The 25,194-nt window shown below is 40.6% G+C and overlaps 1 protein-coding gene across 6 annotated transcripts in view; it reads right to left on the bottom strand.

Annotated features, from left to right (window-relative positions):
- Positions 1 to 1,967: 1,967 nt before the first annotated feature.
- LOC131027731 (uncharacterized) overlaps positions 1,968 to 25,194 on the bottom strand; it is a 93,170-nt gene continuing 69,943 nt past the window's right edge. For all 6 annotated transcript variants that reach the window (XM_057957821.2, XM_057957823.2, XM_057957822.2 and 3 more), the window contains 2 exons: positions 2,751 to 2,912; positions 1,968 to 2,455 (listed from right to left, as the gene is read on the bottom strand). In XM_057957821.2, coding sequence (XP_057813804.1) covers positions 2,335 to 2,455; positions 2,751 to 2,912 — 283 coding nt within the window. In that variant the 3' untranslated portion in view covers positions 1,968 to 2,334. The remainder of the gene's footprint in view (positions 2,456 to 2,750; positions 2,913 to 25,194) is intronic.

Below are 25,194 nucleotides of genomic sequence, written 5' to 3'. Positions count from 1 at the left end.
TGTCTAGTAATTGAAAAAATATATATCGTTTCTTGTTAGTAAAATATCATATTTGTATTTAAATTATAACTTACATGCAACATAAATGGACCAAATACGTATTAATAACCATAAATAATTGTTATATCTAACTTGTAAATCCAACATAAATAAATTAATAGTTGAACAAAAAAAAAAATTGTTATAGAAAAACACATTATTAGATAAAATACAACTTATATCCAACACAAATGGACCAATAATTGAACGCTAAAACTTGTTGAAAATCCTTCTCATTTCATGGAAAAATACAAGGTATTTTTTTGTGCTCACCTTTTATATTTGTGATAGGACAAATTATTAATATGAAATACTCCAATGAATATAGATTGCTACCCCAATAGTTGTACACATAGGAATACTATTTTTTCACTATGACAACAATACTTGCTTGAGCAAGTATCTTATTTTATTAAATGAGCATCTTATTTTTTAAATGACACATTTATAGTGGATAGTTATGATATTTTATTTCAAACAAAAAACTATTTATTTTGCTTGTTAATGAATGTATATTTGTACTTTTTATATAACATTTACAAGTTCTTATGTGTTCAAGTATAGGTTTATTTTGACCAACATTTAGTTATTTTTTTATTTGCATGTGGACTATTTATTTATAATATATAGTATAAATTTGTGGTAAGATTGGATGTTATGTGCACAATTGCTATAACGACTATTGAACCCCGTTCAACTATTGGTCCCTCTCCCCTAAGTAGATTTTCTATAAACTTTACAAGAACCCATCCTACTTTCTCAATAGGAGGAGACTAAGAATGGAAAATCACCATTAACTTCTAGCTCCTCAATAAAGTTGATCCATTTTGAGAGGTTGCTTAAAAGAGTAAAATTCTTCTAATTTTTCAAACCATGTTCCCAATCAGTGCTTCCACCATTTTGGTTTGAGTAGAAAATAATTGAGATCCTTTTCTTCAAGTGACCCCACGAAGAGGTTGGTTACAATGGGAGATAGGGGTGACCCCATGGCTACCCATTTAGTTTGTGCAAAGATTTCTACTTTAAAGAAGGATAAAGTAGGTATGCAAAATTCATCCAAAAAACTATGTCAGCGTCAATCCAGTCTTTAACCACAATAATAGCCTCAATGAAAAAAAATTGATGAATACTAAAACTGCATCAACAAGAATCTCACCCTTTCCTACTTTCTTGTCCTTGATTATATCGATGAATGATTGGAGTAGCAAACGAACGAGTTTGTCTTTCCCAAAGGGATTTGATTTTCTTGGTGAGGTAATGGCTAATCTGTAAGTGGGGAATTTGTGGAGTAAACAATAAGTCTAAAGAAGAATACTTGATTTATGAATCTCTGGGGCACCGTATAACCTGGGGGTGACCTCCTTGCTTGTAAGAGTTACTTTTTAACCACATCATCAACAAGCAAGAAGGAAATCATTTTCTTCAATTCTATATAAGGATATTAGGTTATGATCGAATTTTCTACCACTACCACTATTTGATAGATGGTTCAACATTTCGGGACTGTAGAACATGCGTTTTCATATTCCTCTTATCCACTTGGGTAACAATTAGATTGTTTTTATCATTGAAATTCTTTAATGCAACCCATTCCTCTCCAGGGATATTACATTTTGGAGGTCCAGCATGTCTAGGAGCAACTGCAGTCTTGCTACTAATGAGTCATTCATTTGCCAGTGACAACAGAAACAGAATGCAAGTAATGCCTATGCTTCTAAATTTCCAGAAAAGATAACATCCTATGGATTTGTCAATCCAAAGCATTTGAATGCATTCAATGGTGTCATAGGATTGCAGCATACAGTCTTGACACCATTCTTCATAATGTGTTGGCTATGATCTATTCACGCTCATTGAGTTGAACCATAAATATGCACTACTCACAATCTGAAAAAAGAATAAAAGAGGAAAGAAGATGACTCGCAATATAGAAACACTCCATCGACCATTTCTTATGATTTATTTATGTTCATTGAGTAAGCCCCACAAATGTGTCTTATTTGTAATCTGAACAAATAAAGGAAATAGGAAAGAAGATGAATTGAAATATAACAGCATTGCCTCAATGATGAATTAATAAAACATGTAAAAGGAAACATACTGCTATATGAAGAAGCCATACTCCAACTTAACCATCTTAATAACAAGTAGCAATAAAGGGAGCCCTTTACTATGTCTGCTAGCTCTGATGCCAACTTCATACTGAAGCCAGAAATTCGTAACCTATCCTACTTTTACAACCACATATCCTTAACCTTATGCCCACCCAACAATTGTCACAAAACAGGAACTCGACTATTTTTCCAACTCTGTATCGGGCACAAGGGAAGGAGATGCTTCTAGCACCTTAAGTCGACATGGAACATTGTTGAACTTAGTCACAAATGTTGCTGCAGCCCAGATGCGTTGCACATCACTGTACATAATAGAAAGCATAGAAAAGATACGTATTAAAAAAGAGCATCAAGGTCAGCAAATTCTTCCTGGGGTACATCAACATTTGGATAGATATTGTGTACAGGGATATGTAAAATTAGCCGAACTTTCTAAACAAATGGAATAGAAGAGACCAAAACAAAACTATATAGGTTTATAGGCCAGCATATCTCTGGCTTATCTTTTATATCCAAGCCTGTGTTTGCTTTCATGGTCAAATAAATATATTGTCATGCATTTAAATATTTGAAAACAAGCTATTGAATGTTACCTACCCTTTCCTGCACCGTAAGGTTGCCACACCAGTTAATGCTTTGAATTCAATCAAGTCTATCAATAAAGCTCCTCCTATCAAACCATACAGTGTTGTTAATGCCTCTTCTAGAACTTGCATAAATGTATCTTCTGTTGTTCTCATGACAGGAGCACCTAACTGCCTAACAAAAGACAAGCAAATGCACCATTAACATTCCTGGTCAACAGATAAGTTATTAAAGATAGCACCTTTCCTGATCAAAAAGATAAACAGGATTGAAAGAAGCTATCTAAAGCACTGTGCGCCATGCCTACAAGAACCATACAGGGAACAACTTTCTTGATCAAATGAACAGGATTGCAAGAAACTGTCTAAAGCACTGTGCCATGCATACAAGAACAATACAGTCTATATGCCATATATTTACTAGAAGAAAGAAAAGTAACACCAACAAAATGCGACTAGGAAATTAGCTGGTAAATATTGAAAGGAACGGACAAAGAGGGAAAGGTTATAAGCTTGGTGAGTTAGCGACAACTGCTAAAAACAAATGACAATATTCATTGATTTGAATTTTGAACTAGATATATAGTTCTTTGCAAATATGTTGATAGATTATGAGTCAATACAGTTATATGGAAAAACATGGGGCATTCGGAATCTGTAAAGGTAACCAGCTATACAATGAACTAACATCAGACCTTATGATGGTCATTATGTCCATAAGTGAAAATGATGAAAAATCATGCATCTACATAAAAAAAGGTTGAATATATCCCATGCAAAAAAAAGTACTAGACCCTAAAATGCAATTCCAAGAATATTAGATCAAATGAAAGAGTCAACTGGTACATCTTTTTAATTTCAAATTAAAATTGTATTAAGCAAGAAAATCTGTATTCTGAGATTTCTTGAAATATGGCAAGAAAATCAGGGTCTGCTTTTTTTTGTCTTAGCATCAGAACCTCTAAAGTTGGATGGTTTACATTAAAGGTTGTAAATGGCAATGGGAGTGTTACACAAGAAATTCACGGACTAAAACAGTGTTAACAAGGTGGTGGGATGTATTTTGGAGAATTATGGGTGATGAAAGGGCTAAATCTTGTTTAGTGAAAGATAAATAAAGCGAATAAAGGGTGAGGAAAAGACATTTTGAGTATTAGGCATGGACATAGAGGATTTTGGAGGGCTCCATGGGTTGTGGACATAATAAAGGAGACTGGTGTGATGAAGAAAGTTTGGCATTCACAAGAGAAATTGCCACAAGATAGCTCAATTTATTCCCATCTGATTTATTTCTTATGGATAGGAATATTCCACCAGAGCCAAGCATGTTGTTGAAGCTCAGGGACATTCTAACAGGGATGGCATGCTTAGAGCTGCTAGCAGAGCTTATTTCGCTCATTATATTGGAGTTAGGAGTGGCCTTAGCTCACTTTCTTCTGTATACTAGATACTTTCAGCAATGCCACTCTTTTTGTTTTCTTCTTAGATTTGACCTTTCCCGCTGCTTATATATAGGTGAACATTTACTTCTCAAGCCTCTCCTTTAAGGTGTTTTTTTCTGGAAAATCTGGAGTAACAGGATTGAATACGTAGCAAAAGGGGCAAATTCAGAGTACCCTAACAGATACAGTTGCAACTGAGAGTTTTGAGGAGAAAAGCACAGTAAGGATCTTTGTGCAGAACCAGAGGTTTACTATTTTGAAATTTAATAATTCTGCAAAAGCATGATAGGTGGAAGACAATAACATTTCTATAAGCGAGCCTCGAATTTGTTAACTGATGTTTATCCACCTCTATGTGAACAACATTAAACAAGAATGAGAGAATGCTGCTCCAATGTTAACTTGGGAGGTATGACGGTACTAGTGATGAGGCAGTAAAGGGGAATGTGAAAAGAAATCATGATAGCTATGACTTGAATAATGGGATGACAAAAATTGTTTGGAAATGAGGATTTATTTCCTGGAGTAGCTGACAGCATATTGGAGTGAAAAGAATTGTTGAATTTGACATAGTCAAAAGTGTGACCTCATTGATGATCATACAGAGTGATTGGCTGACAAACCTGTTGATGTGTTTTTTATGCACAATCAAACACAATAAAATACCAAGGTATCTTATCCTCTCTTGAACAAAATCTTCCCAAATGCTAAACTTCGTGATCAATTGGAAGACTCCAAGGTTCCTAATGTCAGGTCACGACTTGTGGATAAGCACAGTTGGTCGTTGTGATTGTTGTTTCTTCAAGGCACCTTACATTGTACATGAATGCTTGAATTGCTGGAACTTTGATTCTATCTACTTGCTTGGAGAATTAAAAAAAAAGGACAAAAGACGTAGAGTTTAGGAAGACTACGCTACTCCTAGGAATGCAAGAGACAATGAATGATCTTTGGTGGAACTCCACTACGCCTTGCTTTGACATGCAAAGCAACAACTCCACAAAGCTTAGTGCAATCTTCTAAGGAAATTAGATGATTTTCAAATCATTATCAAGCATAGACACCATTAATTGAATGCATATCAATGATTGATTAACAATTGAACTTAAGCTCATTCAAGTATTCCAGTTGACCACACATGGCGAATTTGCAATCAACAAACTGCTAGTGGTATGGATTAGGAATTTCACCATTAACCATGCACAACGTTCTATCATTCAACTATTCAACATGAAAGTAAATGAATTGAGAAGTAGAGACCATGCGACTTGTTGAAGTAACACATTAATTCACCATAGCTTCAATGAAATCATATGCTCTTTACAACAAGATTCTAGAAACAATCCTCGCCCTCTCCTAATCTAACTTCTATTTTAATGATCTAACTATTAACACCTATCAACTATTCACTATTCCCCCTTACAAATGAGAAGATTGAACCTTATATAGAGAGCTCATTACAATTCAAAGGCTCAGATCGATTTGAGATCATTGGCCGAGATTACAAGATGAAAAACCTAATTAGGGTTTGTTAAAACAAACTTGCTTCTGGCCAATAAGATCATTACAATAATTTGGACACATGTCCATCTTGATTTCTAACCAATGAGAATTGAGGTTAGGTACATAAAATAGTATTTGATGAGGCGCCATGTATCACTTGCTCCACCATGAAACGAAGCAGATTCATTGAACTTGGCCTTGCTGATGTGGAATTCCTCTGATTGGTGGAATGATGACTAGGATGACACCTCAATTTGCACTTGTAGATTTGATAGATTATCATGAAGGAATGTTGAGCGATGTCTCTTGATACTCAACATTATTTAGTTTGCTCAATATGATAATTGATCTTCTCTTATTTGTGATCTACTTGATGAATGGTGCAACTAGTGTACTGTCTTCGATTCTTGGATTCCCGAAGGGAATTCAAGATTGTTTCTTTCTTTCATCATCCTGTAAATTCAAGATTGTTTCTTTCTTTCATCATCCTGTAAGTTATCATGCTCCAAGGTCTTGACTTCGATCTCTGCTTTGCATGACTCGAGCTAAATCTTGATGTTGACTTGTCCTTGATTCCTCATTTAATCACCTGCAAAGCAAACAAAAGTGTGTCAAATACATAGAATACACACTAATTTCACTTACCTTCCACTTCTATATGTCTGATTTTGTGCTTGCTATAGGTCTGATGCAATGTGAATTTTCACACAATTTTGCCCTCAAAGTGGATAAAAGATGTCTTCAATTTGATCTTAAAACCTTTTCTCCCTCAAAATCGCTAATATAGATAAATTTGCCCTTCAAAATCGTAGGTTTAGAGATGCAAATCAGAATTGAATTGTTCTTTGAAGTTCACTGGTCTCTTATATTTGCAGATTGAATATTGTAGATTGCCTTGAATAATGTCTTGGAATGAAAATGAACACCTTATATAGGCATTGGAGGCATAGAGATGTGTCTTTTCATTTTATCTTCCCTTAGGCCGACTTGTCTCTTAAAAAAAAAAATTTCATTTGCCTTTATGCTGGGCGCTCCACACTTGAAGGCTGACTTCCTCATTGTTCCATTTAGGCGGCTTTTTAGGATACCTTTGCAACTTTTGGTGTAGGCGGATTTTCATAACACCTTTGCAAGATGTTTGTGGCAGCATTTTGTGAGACCTTTGCAATATTTGCTTCATGGCGAAAATTCAAGGCACCTTTGCAAGTCATGATTGAGGCGGCTTTTTAGGATATCTTTGCAACATAACATCAAGGCAGATTTTCAACTCACCTTTGCAACTTTTGCTTGAAGGCGGCATTTCAAGGGAGCTTTGCAAGTTACAACTTGGGCAGCTTTATCAGGTACCTTTGCAACCTTCCTCACTTGGGTGGATTTTTTAAGGCACCTTTGGAAGATTTGGTTGGAGGCGGCATTTTGAGGCACCTTTACATCTTACTATCATGGCGGATTTTGAAGACACCTTTCAAAGATTTGGTCAAGGCGCTATTTTAAGGTACCTTTGCATTGCAAAGCTTGGGCAAATTTTGAAGGCACCTTTGCAATTTGTGACCTTTGCAATTGAAGACCTTTGCATTTGAAGACCTTTGCAGTTCTCTTTCATTCGTAGCACCTTGACTTCATCAAAGCTTCATTTGTACAAACCTGAAATTGTTAAGCTAACATTTATCAAAATCAATCTTTTGAGTAAACTCATGCCAAGTTTCACATCAAAACCCTAGCTCATGCCATCTCAAACCCCTAATGCCTTCTTACTTGCAAATTGACAACCTTTTTGCATCTTGACAATCCTAGCAACTTTGCAAGTTTGACACAACCACATCCTTAAACTCATCTCCTCTCACAAGCAAGGGCAAACAGCTATTAAACCTACCAAGTTAAAGACTAAGCAAAGCAAAAAAAAGTGGGGGTCCCCATTTGCAATGGGCTGATGTGTGAATACGTCACAACAAAACCTCCACCTATTTGCAATGCATTTGCTCATCTCAAGCTCGAACTTGTTTGAAGACCTGAAGCAAATTGAAAATTTAATGTGCAACATTGAGAATGAGAAAAGGCTACTCTGATGTACCCAGTTCTTAGGTATTTTGCTATCATGCCACTTTCCATAATTTCAGAGGTACATTTCCAATCTCCTTCATTTATCATTTCTTTTTCTACTTTTTCTCCTCCTTGGGTAATCCTTGCTTATTTAAATTGTTTCAGGCCATAGCGATTCAGTTGTTCATGTTGATTTTGCAAGTCTTGAAATTATTGAGAATGGTACCACTAATCAAGAAACCTTGTAAGTTTGTACACAAATAATTCCACCATGTAAGGATTTTAACAGCCCTCCTAATGTGGTTTTAAACATCTACCCATTTCAAATTTTGATAATGCATGCAAATGGTCAGAACAATTTACATTTACTGAGTATTTTGCTGGAAGGATCCCCTCAAAAAGTATGCTAAAAAATTGGTTAAACGTCTTGGGCTCCCATTGGCATTAGACTAGAAATTGTCCAAAAAATGAACAAGGATTTCTTTTTATTCCCTTTACTAAGGCAAACCATGTGGCTACCATTTTCAAACATGGGCCCTAGTATTTCCACATCTTTCTACTTGATTTTCCTCCTAAACCTGTGATTTCATGGTTTTTGACCAGTAAGCTCTCAAGGTCCTTGTTTGGGTTAAGTTCCCAAGTTTTCCCTTGCCTTGTTGGTCAGCCCTTGATCAGTTAGCCTCCTTCAATACAAAGGCCTATCTTGAGCCTAACAAGTTCTATTCTACTTGTTCACAAAGGTGAGTCTCAATGGAGGTGGAGTGATGCAGTTATGATGGCCAAGGCTCCCAACATCAGAACTAAACATACACAAAAGAAAAAGAATGAACTCTCTATTGTTTTTACTAAACAAGAATGATGTTACATAATACAGAAGGCTATGCCCTTTTACACAATGAGCACTTCATCTTGAGGAATCAACATAGATCCACACATAGATGGCCTTCCCACATTAACTCCTCCCTTTCCATGTCTTTTGAGGTTCTGTCTTCCCCAAGAGCTTTCACTCTGAAAGCCCCCCTAAAAAAATTTCATTCTAGACACCCCTTTTTTTTAGTCATTTCTTCATTTGCGCTTCCTAGCTTATTAAATAGCTGATCAAGATTTCAAAAATCCTACCCTTGGTCTGTTCAGCAACCAAACACCTTTGTCATCAAATTCTCTACCCATGGCTTACAATAATTGTCTTGTAGTTATGCTCCATTTGACATGACTATCTATCCTACTCTTTTGCATTCCTTTAATATCACAATGCCAAAAGCAATCTGATCTTTCATAGTTGCCAACTCATTTGATTGCCTTGTGGCTTGAGACCACAAACGATTCACCATTTTTCTACTTCATCTTCCCCACACTACCAACAGTGCTCTTGCACACAATCTAGTCACTCCTATGCCTCCACACCAAACTCCTTGTGTGCACTTCCACCCATTGTGCTCATCATGCAATCTCTTCCTGATGTGCAAGTCCTCACACATTTACACACCTCACTCAATGCTCCTCCATGCCTATCGTGCAGATCTATCTTTACACCATGATCATCTGTGTTCATGCATGCACTTCCTTCCTTGAGGCCAAGCCTCTCTTGTGCACCCCTTCTTAATGCCACCATTCTAAAAAACATAGAAACACTTGCCCCAATTGCTTGTTGTTGCAAAACTTTAGCCTTGACCTAGGATGCCCACACATGTGGAATGAAAAGTACAACCACTCTTTAGACCATCCATTGAAATGGTCTTGACCTTTCCCTCTATCACGAATCTATATTTTGGCACACTTGCCCTGCTTTTCTTCCTCTTGAACCCACCTTAGTCATAGACTATCCCTTGTTTGCCCTCTCGGGTAAACGATTAAATGCAGAAAGTAAATGCACAGAACATAATGGAAATATATTAAATAACCAGCCTCTGTATTAATTCCACAGTCCATGTACAATAAGTGCTTATAACATTACATCTGACACGACTAACATGATCATACTTCGAAGAAAAGGTACACAATATATAATACCCGAAGGGGTGCGACACAACCGTCGCGACTCCAACTACCTACCCGTCGGCTAACTAACTGACCGCCGTAACTCATTATTACCGACGACAACATAAACATAATATAACAACATAACATATTGATTATTCCCGGTAACATCATCCCCCCCAAGAAAAGAAGTCGACTCCGACGACTTAATACAAAATAGAGATGAACGGCAGGAACTACTGTCGCCTGTCGGGCTCGGATCTTATACACTTCCTGCGTCCTCGCCTGAAAACCCTTTTCTGCTACCATCCGATGCTCAAGTGCGGATTTCACCAATATTGCTTCCTTTGCCATCACAGTCCTCCTGTGCCCAACCCAAACTTGTCTGCAAAACACGTTTTTCAATCTCAGCTTCCACCAACTGCTACTCAAATGATACTGCCACACTGAACTAAGTCTCACGCGACTATTGCCTCCAACCTGGTGGTCAGCTCCTCCCGAGCCCTCTGTGCATCCACCAAGGCAACCTCACGTCCAGCCGAGACATACTCCGAGTTCCTCAAAGCGTACCTATCCTACCTGGAGGTGGCCACAACCCGCTGGCACAAAGGCTAGGAGACACCTCAAATCCTCCATCACACTCCCCAAAGGCTAAAAACTGAACTGAATAACTCCCTGGTGTCATACAACTGCACGGACCTGCAATGCCTTCCCTCAAACTCTGTTTGTTCCCAACCTCCAAATCCGTCTCCCTCTACGGCTTATGGCTTCCCCGCCAATCCTTAGCTGCAGGCTTCTTTCTCACAATACGGACAACCACAACACTTCCCGTGGTCTTTTGTAGCTCAAAATAAACTGAGGGTCTGGGGGCAACGCCCCCAGCGGGGTCGAGGGGCAGCGCCCCTCGCGGGGTCTGGGGCAGCGCCCCCGCGGGGTCGAGGGGCAACGCCCCTCGCAGGATCCTGGGGCAGCGCCCCAGGTGCGCTCCCTGTCACAGTACAAGATAGGGTCGAGGGGCAGCACCCCCGTCACCAACACCAATTTACAACCCTCAAAACCATACGAAAGTCCATGGTGCACAACATTTCTATGACATTTTAAGATGCCAAAAACCCTTCTTCTCCACTCTGAATTTCCAATGTCCTGGCTTCAAACTCCAGCGAATCATTTTAAATCTGGTCGTCGTCGTCGTTTTTTTTTTACAACCTCCCCATACGGTCAACAGCAGCACTGACACCTCCAATCATGCAGCCACCTTCCCGTGCGGTTGACACCCTCCTTACCGTACGGACACACCTCCAGCGTACCGACAACATGCTCAACTATGCACACTGTACGGTCCTCCTTCCGCACGCCCAACGCAGTTCAACCGTACAGTGACCACTGAGGACGAAGCGGCTGCATGTGTGTTTGTGCAGTTGCATGGCTGTGCGGCTGCGGGCTGTTCGGCGCGTGAGTGTGCAGGCGGGTGAGTTGTGCAGCTGTGGGCTGCGCGCTGTGCGGCTTTGTAGTTGCGGGTGTCCACCGTACGGTGTTACCATCGCACGGTGGTCACCGTCGGTGTTACCACCACACGGTGGTCACCATCGGTGTTACCACCGCACGGTGGTCACCGCCATACGGTGGTCCGTTCCTTTATATATATATATACATAATTTTTTGACCGTACGGTCGCTATCGTACAACCGTATGGTTTTTTCATTTTTTATAATTTTTGACCATACGGTCGCCTGTCATACAACCGTACGTTTTTTGTTTTTTGTTTTTTTTCTCGTCTCCTAATTTAGTTGTCTTAGAGAGTCGTCTGCTCGAGTCCCCTGTCTCTGGGATTGCCCTTCATCCTTCTCGGTTTTCCTCGCCCGAGAATCGCCTGTTGTGGTCCTGTGCCTCTTGAGTCACCTGCCTGGCCTCTCGAGTCCCCCTCCATCCTCTCGGGTCCCCCTCCGGGCTCTCGGGTGTCTGTCCGGCCCCTCGGGTCCCCTGCGCACTTGGCATGGTAGGGTTTCAATTTGGGCCCGTTGGTGGCCAATCTATTTTCAATGGCCATCCGAAGACTTGGAACCACAAATTCTACAGGGACCACAGTCTCCTTCCCGTACATAAGAAGAAGAAGAATAATAAAGATTTTGAAGGCAGCGACCTTCCACTCAGGGTTCCAATCGTTGTTGACACAATTGTTCTTTAGATTATCTATGTCACCGAGGTTTGGGGCGTCTCCCTTCCAAGATTCTATGTATTCTGGCAGGTACACCTCTGTTGGTTGCTTTGGTTCCTCTACTTCGAGCCTGTAGCTTTGGAACATTTCGTAATCCTCCATTTGCCAGTGGAAGAGCCCGTTAAGTGAGCATACCTCATCTTCAGAACATCCCTCCAATTCGAGCACCCCTTCACTGTTCGGCTCCATCACGTTCTTGCCCTTGCTTTCATCGGGACCCCCTTCCACTTTATTAGAGTCCTCTGAGTCCGAGTCGGAAGAGGCGAGCTCTTCGCCGACATCTTGGGTGTGTAGGTCAATGGTATATTTCCGCCCTCCCTTCTCCATGGAAAGTGTATTTTTCTTCCAGTTGTGGTTTACCCTCGCGTTGATCAACCACGCTCTCCCCAGGATGGCGTCATAGCCTTTCTTCTTCGAGGGAATAATCACGAAATCTAACAAGAATGGTTGCGTACCAATTGTCACTTGCTGGGCCATCAACAGGCTGAGTGGCTTAATGCCGTGTTGGTCCGCTCCCACCAGGTTGAATGTGGGTGGCCACAGGGTGGGCTTCCCCAGCCGCTTCCATGTTTCTTCTGGTAGTACATTCACCCCAGATCCCCCGTCCACAATGGTGTCCTTCAGAATGGTCCCACGGATACCCATTTCTACCACAGCTGGGTGTCTACCACTACTCAAGGCTAGTAACATCGGGTCAGTCGAAGGGCTGACGGAAACCTCCACCTGTGGTGTACTCTTCGAAGCGATGGCGGGAACCCCTACCTGTGGTGCACTCGATGATGCGGTGGTGGGAACCCCTACCTATGGTGCACTCGACGATGCGGTAGCGGGAACCCCTACCTATGGTGTACTCGATAATGCGGTGCTTTGCACATTGGTGAGGATGGCAGTCCTCAATTGTGGCATAGAGTCTAGAAGGTCTTTTACCTTTATCGGCACCTCTATCTGCAAGATTTGCCCAATGATGTTATTTTCCGCTTCCGTACGGAATGATGTACTCGCAACCTCGTTGTCCCGTCGTTCGGTCGTCATCTCACGTTCAATATTAGCCTTTGCCTCCCGTAATCTCTCCTTCTCCGTACGGGGGTCGGGATAAGTGGCTTTTTTCGTCTGGGCGCGGGTGATCGCCAGTTCTTCTTTCTCACCAGTCTTCTCAGCCTTCTCAATGTTGAGGAGATTAACCCCTACCTGCGGGCATTTTGCGTCCTCATGGTCGCCTGGCCCACACCAACGGCAAAGGTGCTGAGGGGTGGCTTCCTTCGTGCAATCACGAGCGAAGTGCCCCCACTGATTACAGGCCCTACATTGGATAATTGGCCGGCCCTTGGCATCATACTGGATACGGCTTCCGTTATTGTTATTGTTGCTATTCCTTCCGCCGCCGCGTCTGTTGTCCCGGTATCCTCCAGATGATGCCATTGTGTTAGTATGTTGGCCGATACCCGCTGGTGCGGATGTTGTGGCCTGCTCCATGAACAGCACCTGGTTCATTTGCGTACTTCGGGTTTTCATGTTGTATGGGCACTCCTTGGTGGAGTGTCCCATCACTTGGCAAATCTCGCAGAATGCCTTCTTTTGGCAAGTACCCTTTGTGTGCCCTTCCTCTTTGCACTCAGTGCACCATATGTCCCCTTCGTTCCGACCAGTGCTTCTCATTATTTTGAATTCCTTTCTCATTCGCTCCATGTCTTTCTGGAGCGCTTGCACCCGTTTGCCAGCCTTGCCGTCGCTGCTGCTTTCCTGTGAAGAGTCATCGTCCTCGGATGAGGATTTATTACTTTTCTTCTTCTTTGATGTTTTGTGTTCGCTCTCCAGGTCCATCGCCCTATTATAAGCATCATCATATGACGTCAGGGGTACAATTTTCATCTTCCTCCATAGGGAGGATTTCAACCCTTCAACGAACCATCGTTTCTTCAATCCATCTGCGGGTTGGCTTTCCATTTTACCCAAGAGTTCTTTCAGCCTCCGACTGTATCCCCGTACTGTCTCCCTGGTACCTTGTTTGGTACTGTATATCTCCGTTACAATTTCATTGTCATCACAGAGCAACCGAAACTCCCCCGTGAATTCCTTCTGTAGATTGGCCCACGTGGCCACTTTTTGCTTGTCCACATCGGAGTACCAATCTATGGCAACTCCTCGTAACGTGGCTAGGAACTGTTGTACCCAATCATCCTGGTCTGTTACTCCGTTGGCGGACCAAATGGTTTCACATGTACGGCAGTGCCATAAGGGGTCTTCCTTGCCCTCCCCTGTGAACTTTGGCAATTTTTGTTTACTCGCCATCCCACCACTGGGTCTCGCTCCTCTAATTCCTTGTGTGCTTGTACCTGGCGATCCTCCGCCTCCTGCAACTGAACCTCCACTCGTGGGTCCTCCGGAAAAAGTTGCTAACACCGAACCAAACAAATTGCCTCCCGTACGGTACCCTTGTGCTCCCTCGACACCTTCGGTCGTACCGTCACCTTCCGTTGTCTCCCTCCGGTTAGTTGTCTCCCTCCGGTTGTCCTCTGAAATGGACAAATTCTTTAGCAAGTATCTGGTAGCGTCGATCAGGTTTAGACTTCGCCTTGTTTGTTCCACCAACTCTTCGCGGCTTCTTACCCTACGGTGGTATCCTGGCGAACTGTAGAGTTCTCCTTCGGCACCCTCCATGACTCCTTCTAGCAGCCCTACAACAGTGTAGACAGTGTAGTTCTCTCCGTCTATCTCTGCCTCCGCAACCTCCGTGACACCTCCTGGGTTCCCTTCGGGCAACCCCTCGGCCGGTCGTCCTTCGGCAAGCTACCTTAGCCTACGCCTTCATTCTATCTGCGGTCTGAGATTCAACACGGTTTGTGCCACTTCCCATTCGTCACTCTGTATCTTTTTATTTTTGTCCTTATTTAGTCTATTGGGCATAAGTCACTTCCATACACAGCAAACACACGCCATGTACACAAAAAAACTTTTATTATTTTTATTTTTATTTTGCCTTTCGGCCACAATTTATATCAGCAGTGTGTCAAGATTATTACAAGGTTCAATTTCCCCTTCGCCTCTTGCCATCACGCTCTGCGTCCCATGACGATTGTTCCCTTTGCGCGTCGTCGGCCTCTAGGTAAATCTCACCGACGGGTAGCCCCGTTGTGTCCGTGCGCCATCCGTGTCTTCCGTTCCTGAGTTTGTCTAGGCAACGGCGCCAAATGTTTGCCCTCTCGGGTAAACGGTTAAATGCAGAAAGTAAATGCACAGAACATAATGGAAATATATTAAATAACCAGCCTCTGTATTAATTCCACAGTCCATGTACAATTAAGTGCTTATAACATTACATCTGACACGACTAACATGATCATACTTCGAAGAAAAGGTACACAATATATAATACCCGAAGGGGTGCGACACAACCGTTGCGACTCCAACTACCTACCCGTCGGCTAACTAACTGACCGCCGTAACTCATTATTACAGACGACAACATAAACATAATATAACAACATAACATAATGATTATTCCCGGCAACATCCCCGTACGGTCAAATGCAGAAAGTAAATGCACAGAACATAATGGAAATATATTAAATAACCAACCTCTGTATTAATTCCACAGTCCATGTACAATAAGTGCTTATAACATTACATCTGACACGACTAACATGATCATACTTCGAAGAAAAGGTGCACAATATATAATACCCGAAGGGGTGCGACACAACCGTCGCGACTCCAACTACCTACTCGTTGGCTAGCTAACTGACCACCGTAACTCATTATTACCGACGACAACATAAACATAATATAACAACATAACATAATGATTATTCCTGGCAACATCCTTCACCCCATGAACCCAGCCTTCCTTATCCCTTGTACTTATGTGGATCTTGACCCACCTCTAGCTGACCTCCTTCAAGGTGCATGCTTCACTCAACACTTCTCTCCTAATGCCTTTCACAAGACATCTCTACGCCCTTATTCAATGGCATCCTCTTGGCCTCTTCTTGTGGTGTGACTACCTTCAATCAAAATTCTATCAACTCAACCATTTGCCTTCCTTTTCTTCTTTCATCCTCTATCCTAAGGATCCCACCTTGGTGTGTACCTCGACATCCTTGCCTATGCATATGAGTGCCTCTAATTGATGATTTTACCAACAGCACCTTGTAAGTTTTCATTTATATGCTTGACTATCTCATATCAACTATTTGATCAACACAACCTAGCTAGTTCCTTCCAGTGCTCCCCAAGCTACCTCCTTTTGTTCCTTAGCATTTGCATGGCATGCCTTGAGATCATATTGGTTCCATTCAATTCTCCTTGGCCTTCCAATCCAAGCCTTGCACAATCAAATCTTCACACTAATCCTACCCCTTTATGCCTTCCAAGTGACATGCTTCCTTCATGTTTCTTTTTCCACACTCCCTTCTTGCAACACTCTCCTCTCCCTCACCCTCCATGAGGATCTCTTCTTCTCTTAGCACTCTCACAACACTTTCCTCCCCTATAGCCAATTTCTTCTATAATTGTCTGAAGTTTTTGAACATCTAGCCTATATAAGTTCAACTTCTTTTTTCCAACTCCTTGGATCCCTTCTATGCAATCCCATGCCTCTCAGTTTCAAGCTCCCACAACCATTCTAGTTGTTCTCTTGGGTGCACCATTTCCCTCATCAATTCAAAGATCAAAGACCATTTGATCCAATTTCTACACCCACATTTTTCTCTTTTTGTCTCCACTCCTTGTGACAGCTTCATCCTACTGTGCAATCTCATAGCATAGCCTCCTCTATGCAATATCTACTCTTTTCAAATCTTTAAGCCCCCTTCATGCAAAATAAAGCTTCATCTCCAATACTTGCTCCATCAACTCCTTCATGACTTCTCCACTCAAAATGTGTTTGACTTTGGACCATACTCTTCCTACAATGTTGCTTTCTTCTCCCTTTGCATTGTTCTCAATTATGGCATGTCAAGTCTAGCAATGATCTCCACAATATTGGCCATCAGCTACGATTTGCAATGGCTCTCTTTCTCCCTTAGCTAATCCATCTTCTCCTACCTTGTTCTCAACCCATCTACTCATAATAGAGAACAAGTTCTCCACACACCTATCCAACATCCTCCATGCTAGAACATGCATCTCCTGTGGTTTTGTGTTCAATCGCCTCAAATAAGTGATTTTATCTAATTGCCTCACATCAACACTTATATCAAACTAACTCAAATAGCAATTCTATTTGACTGCCTCAAATCGACACTTCTTTTGGACTACCTCAATTTGATGATTATTGTTGACACTTCCACCTCCTCACTTCCCCTTTCTAACCTCAAAGCACACCTAAATCTTGTCGATTCTGCAAACTCCCTCCATTTTTGTGTGCCTTCACATTTTTCCGACAACTCGACCACTTGCAAGCTTCTATATTACCCACAACCCTAAGTCACCCATTATTGTGTTCCTCGATCACAAAACTAAATAGGTGCCTCTACTATGAACCACTATTGCAAGATCTTCATATATAATCCTAAATAGCTCACCTTCCTCAATTTTTTTGCCCCCAAAAGTTATACCATTCACTTTGATACCATTTGATGTAGTCATACTAGCCAAGGGTTCCAATGATGGGATGCCTAGCCACACAACCTAAGAACCACACATGCACAATGGAAAGAAAACGAACTCTCTATTTTTATTTATGGAAAATGAATGAGGTTGCACAATACAATTGATTATGACCTTTTACACACCAAGCATTATGGCTCGAGGTAATTATGTAGATCCATACACAAGTAGCCTTCCTACACTAGTTCCTCCATGTTGATGCATTTTTATGCACCTCAAACACAAAATAAAATACCTAAGTATTCTATCCTCTCTTGAACAAAGAAACCTCATATGCTATACAACGTGATCAAATGAGATGACTCCAAGGTTTACAATGCGAACTATGCGACTTAATTGTTGTGGACAGACTCGGTGATTATAATGTGATTTGTTGGAATCACAAGGGGACTTACGTCTTGCTTATACTCTTCCAAACTATAATTGACTTGGAAAATAAAGACAAGAGATAAAGGATTTAGAAAGCCTATACTAAAGCTAAGAATTTAGGAAATGATTGTTGAATCGGTGAAACCAAACCAAGATTTGCTTCGCCATGTGGAACAACTACACAAAGATGGTGCAATCTTCTAAGGATAAGCGAATGATTTTCATATCACCAATGCACACCAACATCACAAACAATGAGCATGAAGTATTTGAAGTTAAACTTTTGATCAAGTTCACTTTAACCACACACTGCAATTTGCAATCAACAAACTCCAAGTGCTATGAACATAGGTTCACCATTCATCAACAATAAGATCTTCCATTCAAGTAACAAACATTTACACTATGAGAAGTAGAGACCATGCAACAAGTTGAAAGAGCACACCAAATTTACCATATCTTCAATGATAGAAGTATGTTTATTACAACAAGCTTTGGTAACAATCTCCTTTCCTCCTACTCTACTCTTACTATTTGCTTCCTAATTATGAACTTCTAACTATTAACTATTACTGAACTATTAACCTTTACAATGAGAAGACTGAGCCTTATATAAAGGACTCATTACATTTCAATGGCCAAGATCTAACAATGAAACCCTAATTAGGGTTAGTTACAACTAACTCCTCTTGACCAATGAGATCATTACAACATTTAGGACACATGTCCATCTTTGAATGCTAACCAATGAGGAAAAAGGGTTAGGTATGTGAAACAATATTTAATAAAGTGTCATGTGCCATTTGCTCCACCATGAGAGGAATCGGGTACATTGCATCTGGACATGTTGACCTATCAGAACTTGAATGGTTTGAAAGTGAATAGGATGCCACCTTAGCTTGCCTTGTAGATTATCACGAAGTGTGTATGATGGGGCAATATCTCTTGATACTCAACATTATCCAATTGTTCAATGTGATGAAGGTGTTGGGACATATTCCCAAATTGCATCATCTAAGTGATCAAATTTCTAACTTGGATTAACTCTTCTAAAACCATCTGCTTGATCACATTTCACCTTCCATTCACGAACTTGAAAATATTCCTCCTTGTAATGAATCTACACCCTGATGACGTTTGATGTAGACCTTGTGATGTTCGCATTTGATGTTGAATGCTTTGTATGATGCACTTGACCTTGATCCTCTTTGTAACATCAGCTTGTATTCCTCGCCTCGATGTGGTGGGCATCTCCATGTTGTACTAGCCATGAAAACCTTGTTGTACTAATTGTAACCTTGGATTTCCCAAGGAAATTCAAGGTAATTGCAAAGCATTTGCCATGTTGAAGAACTTGAACCTGTAGAGTAATCTTGATGAAGCAAGTTGTAGGTATTATTCTCCTACTTCGTTGTGATGCCTTGAATACCCTAATGTTGTTGTTCACTTGCACTCTCTCAATCTTTGGAAACCCTAATGTTTCCAAAATGATTTCTATGACGTAATCCTACATGTGCCCTGCACTGTAAGGTTGTTGATTCACCTCTTTTTGTAATATTGTAAAGCCTTCTCTTCAAGTCACCTTCCCATTATCCATTCCCTTGATCTTGTAAAACAAACAACCATGGATTAAAACATTAATAACATTAAGCCCTTTCAACTTATACCTTTCAATTCCTAGACTCACTCAATCATCTCTTAAGCGCATTTCATGTGTATGCTTGCATAACCATGTATGTGATTTTACCTTCTTGTAGGGCCCTATAGTGGATTGGAAGCATTGGAGCGCATAGAAGAGGAACCCCTACGTAGCGGGTTTCATAGGTTGGACTGCACAAAGTATAAACCTAAAACATTTCACACTCACCTCCTCCTTTGAGCGCACCTAGATAATTGCGTTGCAGAACCAAGGCCAATCCAACCCTTAGGCGCATCCTAACCCATCACTTGTATAGTGGGTTTAAAGAATTAATGAGCATATACATACTGAGTGGATTATGATGGTGATAAGGAAATATACACAGTGGGTTTAAAGCCCTTGCTCGCATAAACATGTTCACGTTGAAAGAGGGAAGGCTATCAAGACTTAAACAAATTTCCTCTTCACTTATTTGCACAGCGCTATGGCGACATTTAGGTAGATACATGTTTAAATGCGAGTTTTCTTTGAATGAGTATATCTAGATAACGTGCCTTGTACTGCAAAATGATCGAATTTGATATGTATTCCCATTGAGCGCCTACACATGGTAGGGATACATAAAAGTGATGGATCACATCCTAAGCAAGTGTTTGCACAAGTTGATATTAAGCGCCCATTTGAAGCTTGCTTACAAAAAGGTGGTAAAGTGGATTGTATAGGTGGTCTTAGATAGCAGATCTGAAGCATGTTTTTGCATAGCTTGTCTTGGAGTACATTTGATTTGGATGAGGAATTTGTTCTCCATTATATAGCCTCCTTTCCTTACCTTTAGCCTCCCCCACAAGCCAACTTGGCCTAAAACTCAATCATCCTTCCCCTTGGGCACAAATGAAACCTTCCCCTACATTGGCGGGGTTGAAGGGGTTACTTACACAATCCTACCTTGAGCGCACAAACTAACATCTACTAGATGTATCATTTTATTTGTTTCCTTCCATCAAGCCAGCCAGAGCATGCTTGCACATCAAAAGATATAAAGATTGGAGCTACCCTTATATTTCACCATTTCAATTCAAACCCAGATTAAGCCCGCTCTTCCCTACAAACTCAAATATACAATTAGGATTTAAGAGGTCTGATTTTCATGTTTAACCCTGAGATTAATGCCTCTTACGCCTGATTTCTAAGTTGCCAATCTGAATTTAGAACCTGATTAATATGTAAGTCAAGTCTAATCTTACTTGATTCTCTCTTGAAGGTATGAATTTCCATCCTCCCATGAGCGCATGCTAGGATCCCCCTTGCAGAGCACATTTCATTGATCAATATGTAGAGCGCATATCAAGCAAACTCTTGCACAAAAAGAGAGTGAGCGCACTTGGGGCTTCACTTTGTATAACAATAACCTTAAAGTGCATATGGAAGGTCTAGCTCATTTAAGTCCTAATGTCTGATCTTGCCTTCTTCATTTGGGCACATTTGAGCTCTTATTGTGCACAAGCAAGCATGGAAATGTGCACATAAACAAAGGAAATTTGCATAAGTTGATAACTTGGACCAACTTAATCACCTTAAATCATTCCAACACCATCTATCTCTTGGGCGCATATCAACCCCATGCTTGCATGGCGGGTTTGAAAATGGTGTTTGCACAAACATGAAATGGGCACATATGAAGAGGTCCCTTGCATAAAGTTGATACTTAGAATTTTCTTGAAATCCACCTTCTTGAGCGCAACCAAGGTCTAGACCTGTACAATTTAACCAAGCTCATTTAAGGAGTAGCCTTGAGCATTTGTGGATAGAAGTGCATATGGAGGGGTCTCTTGCACAAACACCTCCTTTGACCTAGGCGGATTTTGATGGCTCACTTGCATAACAAGGGTGGCGTACCTAAAGGGTGTCTTTGCACAATGCAAAGAAGGGAGCGCATTTTGAGGTCCCTCTTGCATAGCACATAAGAGGGGTAAGCTTGCATTAAGCTATGCCATAGAACTTTCCATATTTTTCCCTCTTTCTTGAGCGCAAATGAAGTGCATGGAACAAGGAAGTTAAATCTTAGCTAAAATTTGTTTTGTCCTCTCAACATACCTAGAGCACACAGGAGGTTTAAGCTTGTACAATTTGAGATGGTGAGATCTCTGAGATTGCATTAGTCAAGCTTATGAATGGAGCGCATTCACCTAGGGGTCCTACACAAGTGATTAAGGTGGTGAGCGCACTTGAAGAAGTCTCTTGCAATGGCGGGGATGGAAGGCTTGAGTTGCACAACTTTATACATGATTTAAGGGGGGTAAATTCTTAGCCAAATTTTCATGTTTTTTCACCCCTTAGACCTTGCTTTAGGCAAACTTAAAATTGAAGATCCTGAGCATGTGCTTGCAGTTCTTGACAAAACAAGCAAATTTGCCACTATATGCACTATCAACAACCCCATAACAACCTAGCAACCTTAGCAACACTAACAACATCTAGCAAATTTGACAATTTTGACAACATGTCCTCAATCTTGAACCGGACAAAACATACCCCCTCTCAAACCAAAGGCAAATAGCTACTAGACGACTGCCAAGCCAAGACGTCTAAAACACCTAAGCAAAGCAAAAAGTGGGGGTCCCCATTTGCAATGGGGCAATGTGTGATTACGTCACAACACTCCCCCTCTATCTTTCAAGGTTATTTCTTCCCCAAGAACATTCACTTTACAATGCCCTCTAAAGGCTCCCTAAAGTCCCCCTTAAAATTTCTCACTCTAGATCTCCCTTTTCTAATTTGTTTATTTGTGGCCCTTCTAGACTTGAATAGCCAATTGGGATTTCGAAAAACATATACTTAGTTCATTCAATGCCCAAACAGCTCTATTGTCAAATCCTCTACCCATGGCCTACAATTATTTTTTTGCATTTCTAATATGTTTAATGTGATTATCCAACCTAATACTTCTACCATACCCCTCTAATATTGCAATGTCAACTTTAGGGTTTAGGATTTAGGGAGGAAGAAGAAGAATAAAAAGAATGTTAATGCTAATGCTAACATTGCTAATTTGAAGGAGCAAAGTCCTATTGTTTAGAATTCTTTCTTTTCTTGCCTAAAAACCGAGGTGTGTAGCCAAGAAGACTACCATCTCAACTGCCTCTAGTCCATTCTCCAAGCCAAATCTTGCCCCCTTGATGAGGAAAAAGATTGCGCAATCTGTCGCACCTACTTCCTCCTTGAAAGGCAAAAATGTCAACTTTTCCAATGGCAGAGGTCGGGACTATGTGTGAAGCAAAGGTGGAGGCCATGGTCAAGGTTGGGGTGGTTGACAAAATCGACCCACTCATGTCATCCCTTCTTTTGCCTAAACCTTTGGGGTCCTTTAGACCGTGCCTTTATGGTCACTTACTTCTTCTCTAGGAAGACTCCTGTTGAGGTGGATAACCGAATTTCTAATTTGGCTATCCATAATCTTTCGTCTTATAAGGAACGTAAGCTCCTTGGGATTGGTATTAAATTTATCCCCCCACCCTCCTATGTCTACTTCGGACATCCATTCTAAGAGTTCTGAGCCTTTGCCAAGCTTCTTCATCTTCGTGCCTTCTTTCGCCCCAAAGTTGATCCTGATGTTCGTGATCCCCTTTCTGATGTTTCTCCTTTTGCTAGCTACCAGTTTCCGCATCAATTTCATCAGAAAAATCCTTTTTGGCATCCTAATGAGTTGAACTATGAGTTGGAGGAGATCATCCGTAAAGGTTAACTCATCCTTAAGAGTCGTATTGTTGCTTTCTCTTTTTCCTCTCGTCCTATGCTTCCTCTTAGACTCCTTAAAGGTCTTAAGGATTTAAAGTTGGATCGTTCCATTATCATCAAGCCCGCTGATCAAAATCTCGAGCTTGTAGTCTTGGACTCCTCTTGGTATAGGAATGAAGGTTTGCAACAACTCTCTGACTCTTCTGTTTATGTTCATGTTGATTTGATTCCTTAGCACATCATTTGGAGTCAACTTACTTTTCTTATTATAAGGTTCAAGTCTTTTCTAAATCCTGCTTCCAAGTTTTTGAAGAAGCAAACTATCTCTTCTTCTAGAGTCTATGCTTTCTACCTTCTTCCCAAGCTTCATAAGCCAGTGGTCGTTGGTAGACATATTTGCAATTATTCTAGATATATGTTAAAGCCTACTTCTAAGCTCCTTCATTTTATCCTATTTTTTATCCTTCTATAGAAAAAGTTCCACCTTTTGGATTCTATTTCTCTTCTCCGTGATCTAAATGATAAACATTTCCCTTCTAATTGTATTATCTTTACTTTTGATGTGGAATCTCTCTAAGTATCCCTACCATCGAGGGCCTTCTTGCCCTTCATGATATGGTTACGGAGTATTTTGTTTCTAAGAATCTTGATCGCAGTCTTATTGGTATGATCCTAAGCCTTGTCAAACTTGTCCTTCGAGAGCACAACTTGGAGTTTGATGGTGTCTTCTATAAGAAAATTCATGGCATTGCCATGGGTAGTAATTTTGTTGTGATTTACGCTAGTCCCTTCTTGTGTCAACTTGAAAGGCAACTTATGAATAGGTTCAATGTTCCCAATCTTGCCTACTACAACAAGTTCATTGATGATGCCTTAGGGGTTTGGAAGGGCAATGAGGCTTCACTATTGGAATTCTTTCAACAATATCATAGTTTATGAAACACTAGTGTCTTGGACACTAAATGTTTTCAAAAACCTTTGAATGCCTACCAGTATATTCCTTTTCACTTTTTGCATCCTACTGACAAGAACTCATTTATATTCAGTGATCTCAAGAGGTATCCTCTCAAAGAGTCTAATCTTGCGGGTTTCACCAAGCTCGGGAGGTTGCTTTATTCTTCGTGCAAGGGGTTCCCCAAGAGGTTTTTGTTGTCTTGCTTTAGCAAAGTTTCTTGAAAGGATAAGCAAGTGCTTATTAATCAAAAGCTTAACGACATTCAAAAGAGAAAAGGGGACCCCATGTTCTTAATCTTAACTACAGTTCATCTACTAGGGCTTTAGACTTGGGGGTTTCCCTAAACGCTACACTTCATCGGCTTTGCCAAGAAGTCCTTGCACTACAACATATCCCACCTTCGAGAATTTGTTGGAGGAATCCTAAGAAATTAGGTTCCTTCTTATGCAGCGAATTCCTCGCTAGGTCTTAGCCTTTCTTTTTGTTTTTGTCAATTTATGATGGTTCTCCATTTGATTTTTCCTAGCATTTTCAAACTATTATTGTACTTCATTAAGGGTTGTCTTTTCATCTTTGGGTCGAGGCTTGCCAGATCGTAAAACATTCTTTATGATTAAGCTCTTTATAATTTTTTAATAAACCATAAAGTGCATTTTACTTTATGTTTTATTAATTAATTATTTTAATAATTTATAAAGTATGTTATACTTTATTTTTTATTAATTAATTATTTTTCTAATATTCAAAAAATATTATTTTAATCCCTAAATATTTCAATTAATTTTAAATATTTTTAATTAATCTTAATATTTTATTTTTGACTTATTAGCTGCCCCCTTTATTAAGGGGAGAGACCGTTTTAAAATGGTCAGTCCTCTTTAATAAAGGAGCAGCACTTTATTAAGGGGCCAACCCCTTTATGAAAAGGCACCCCCTCTCTTGCTTCATTTTCGCATCTCATCGAAAAAAATCTGC

This window comes from Cryptomeria japonica, chromosome 10 (genome assembly GCF_030272615.1).
Source record: "Cryptomeria japonica chromosome 10, Sugi_1.0, whole genome shotgun sequence".
In the NCBI taxonomy this organism is placed as follows: domain Eukaryota; kingdom Viridiplantae; phylum Streptophyta; class Pinopsida; order Cupressales; family Cupressaceae; genus Cryptomeria; species Cryptomeria japonica.
Note: the sequence above shows the minus strand (reverse complement) of the source record. Positions and strands in the feature narration are given on the sequence as shown.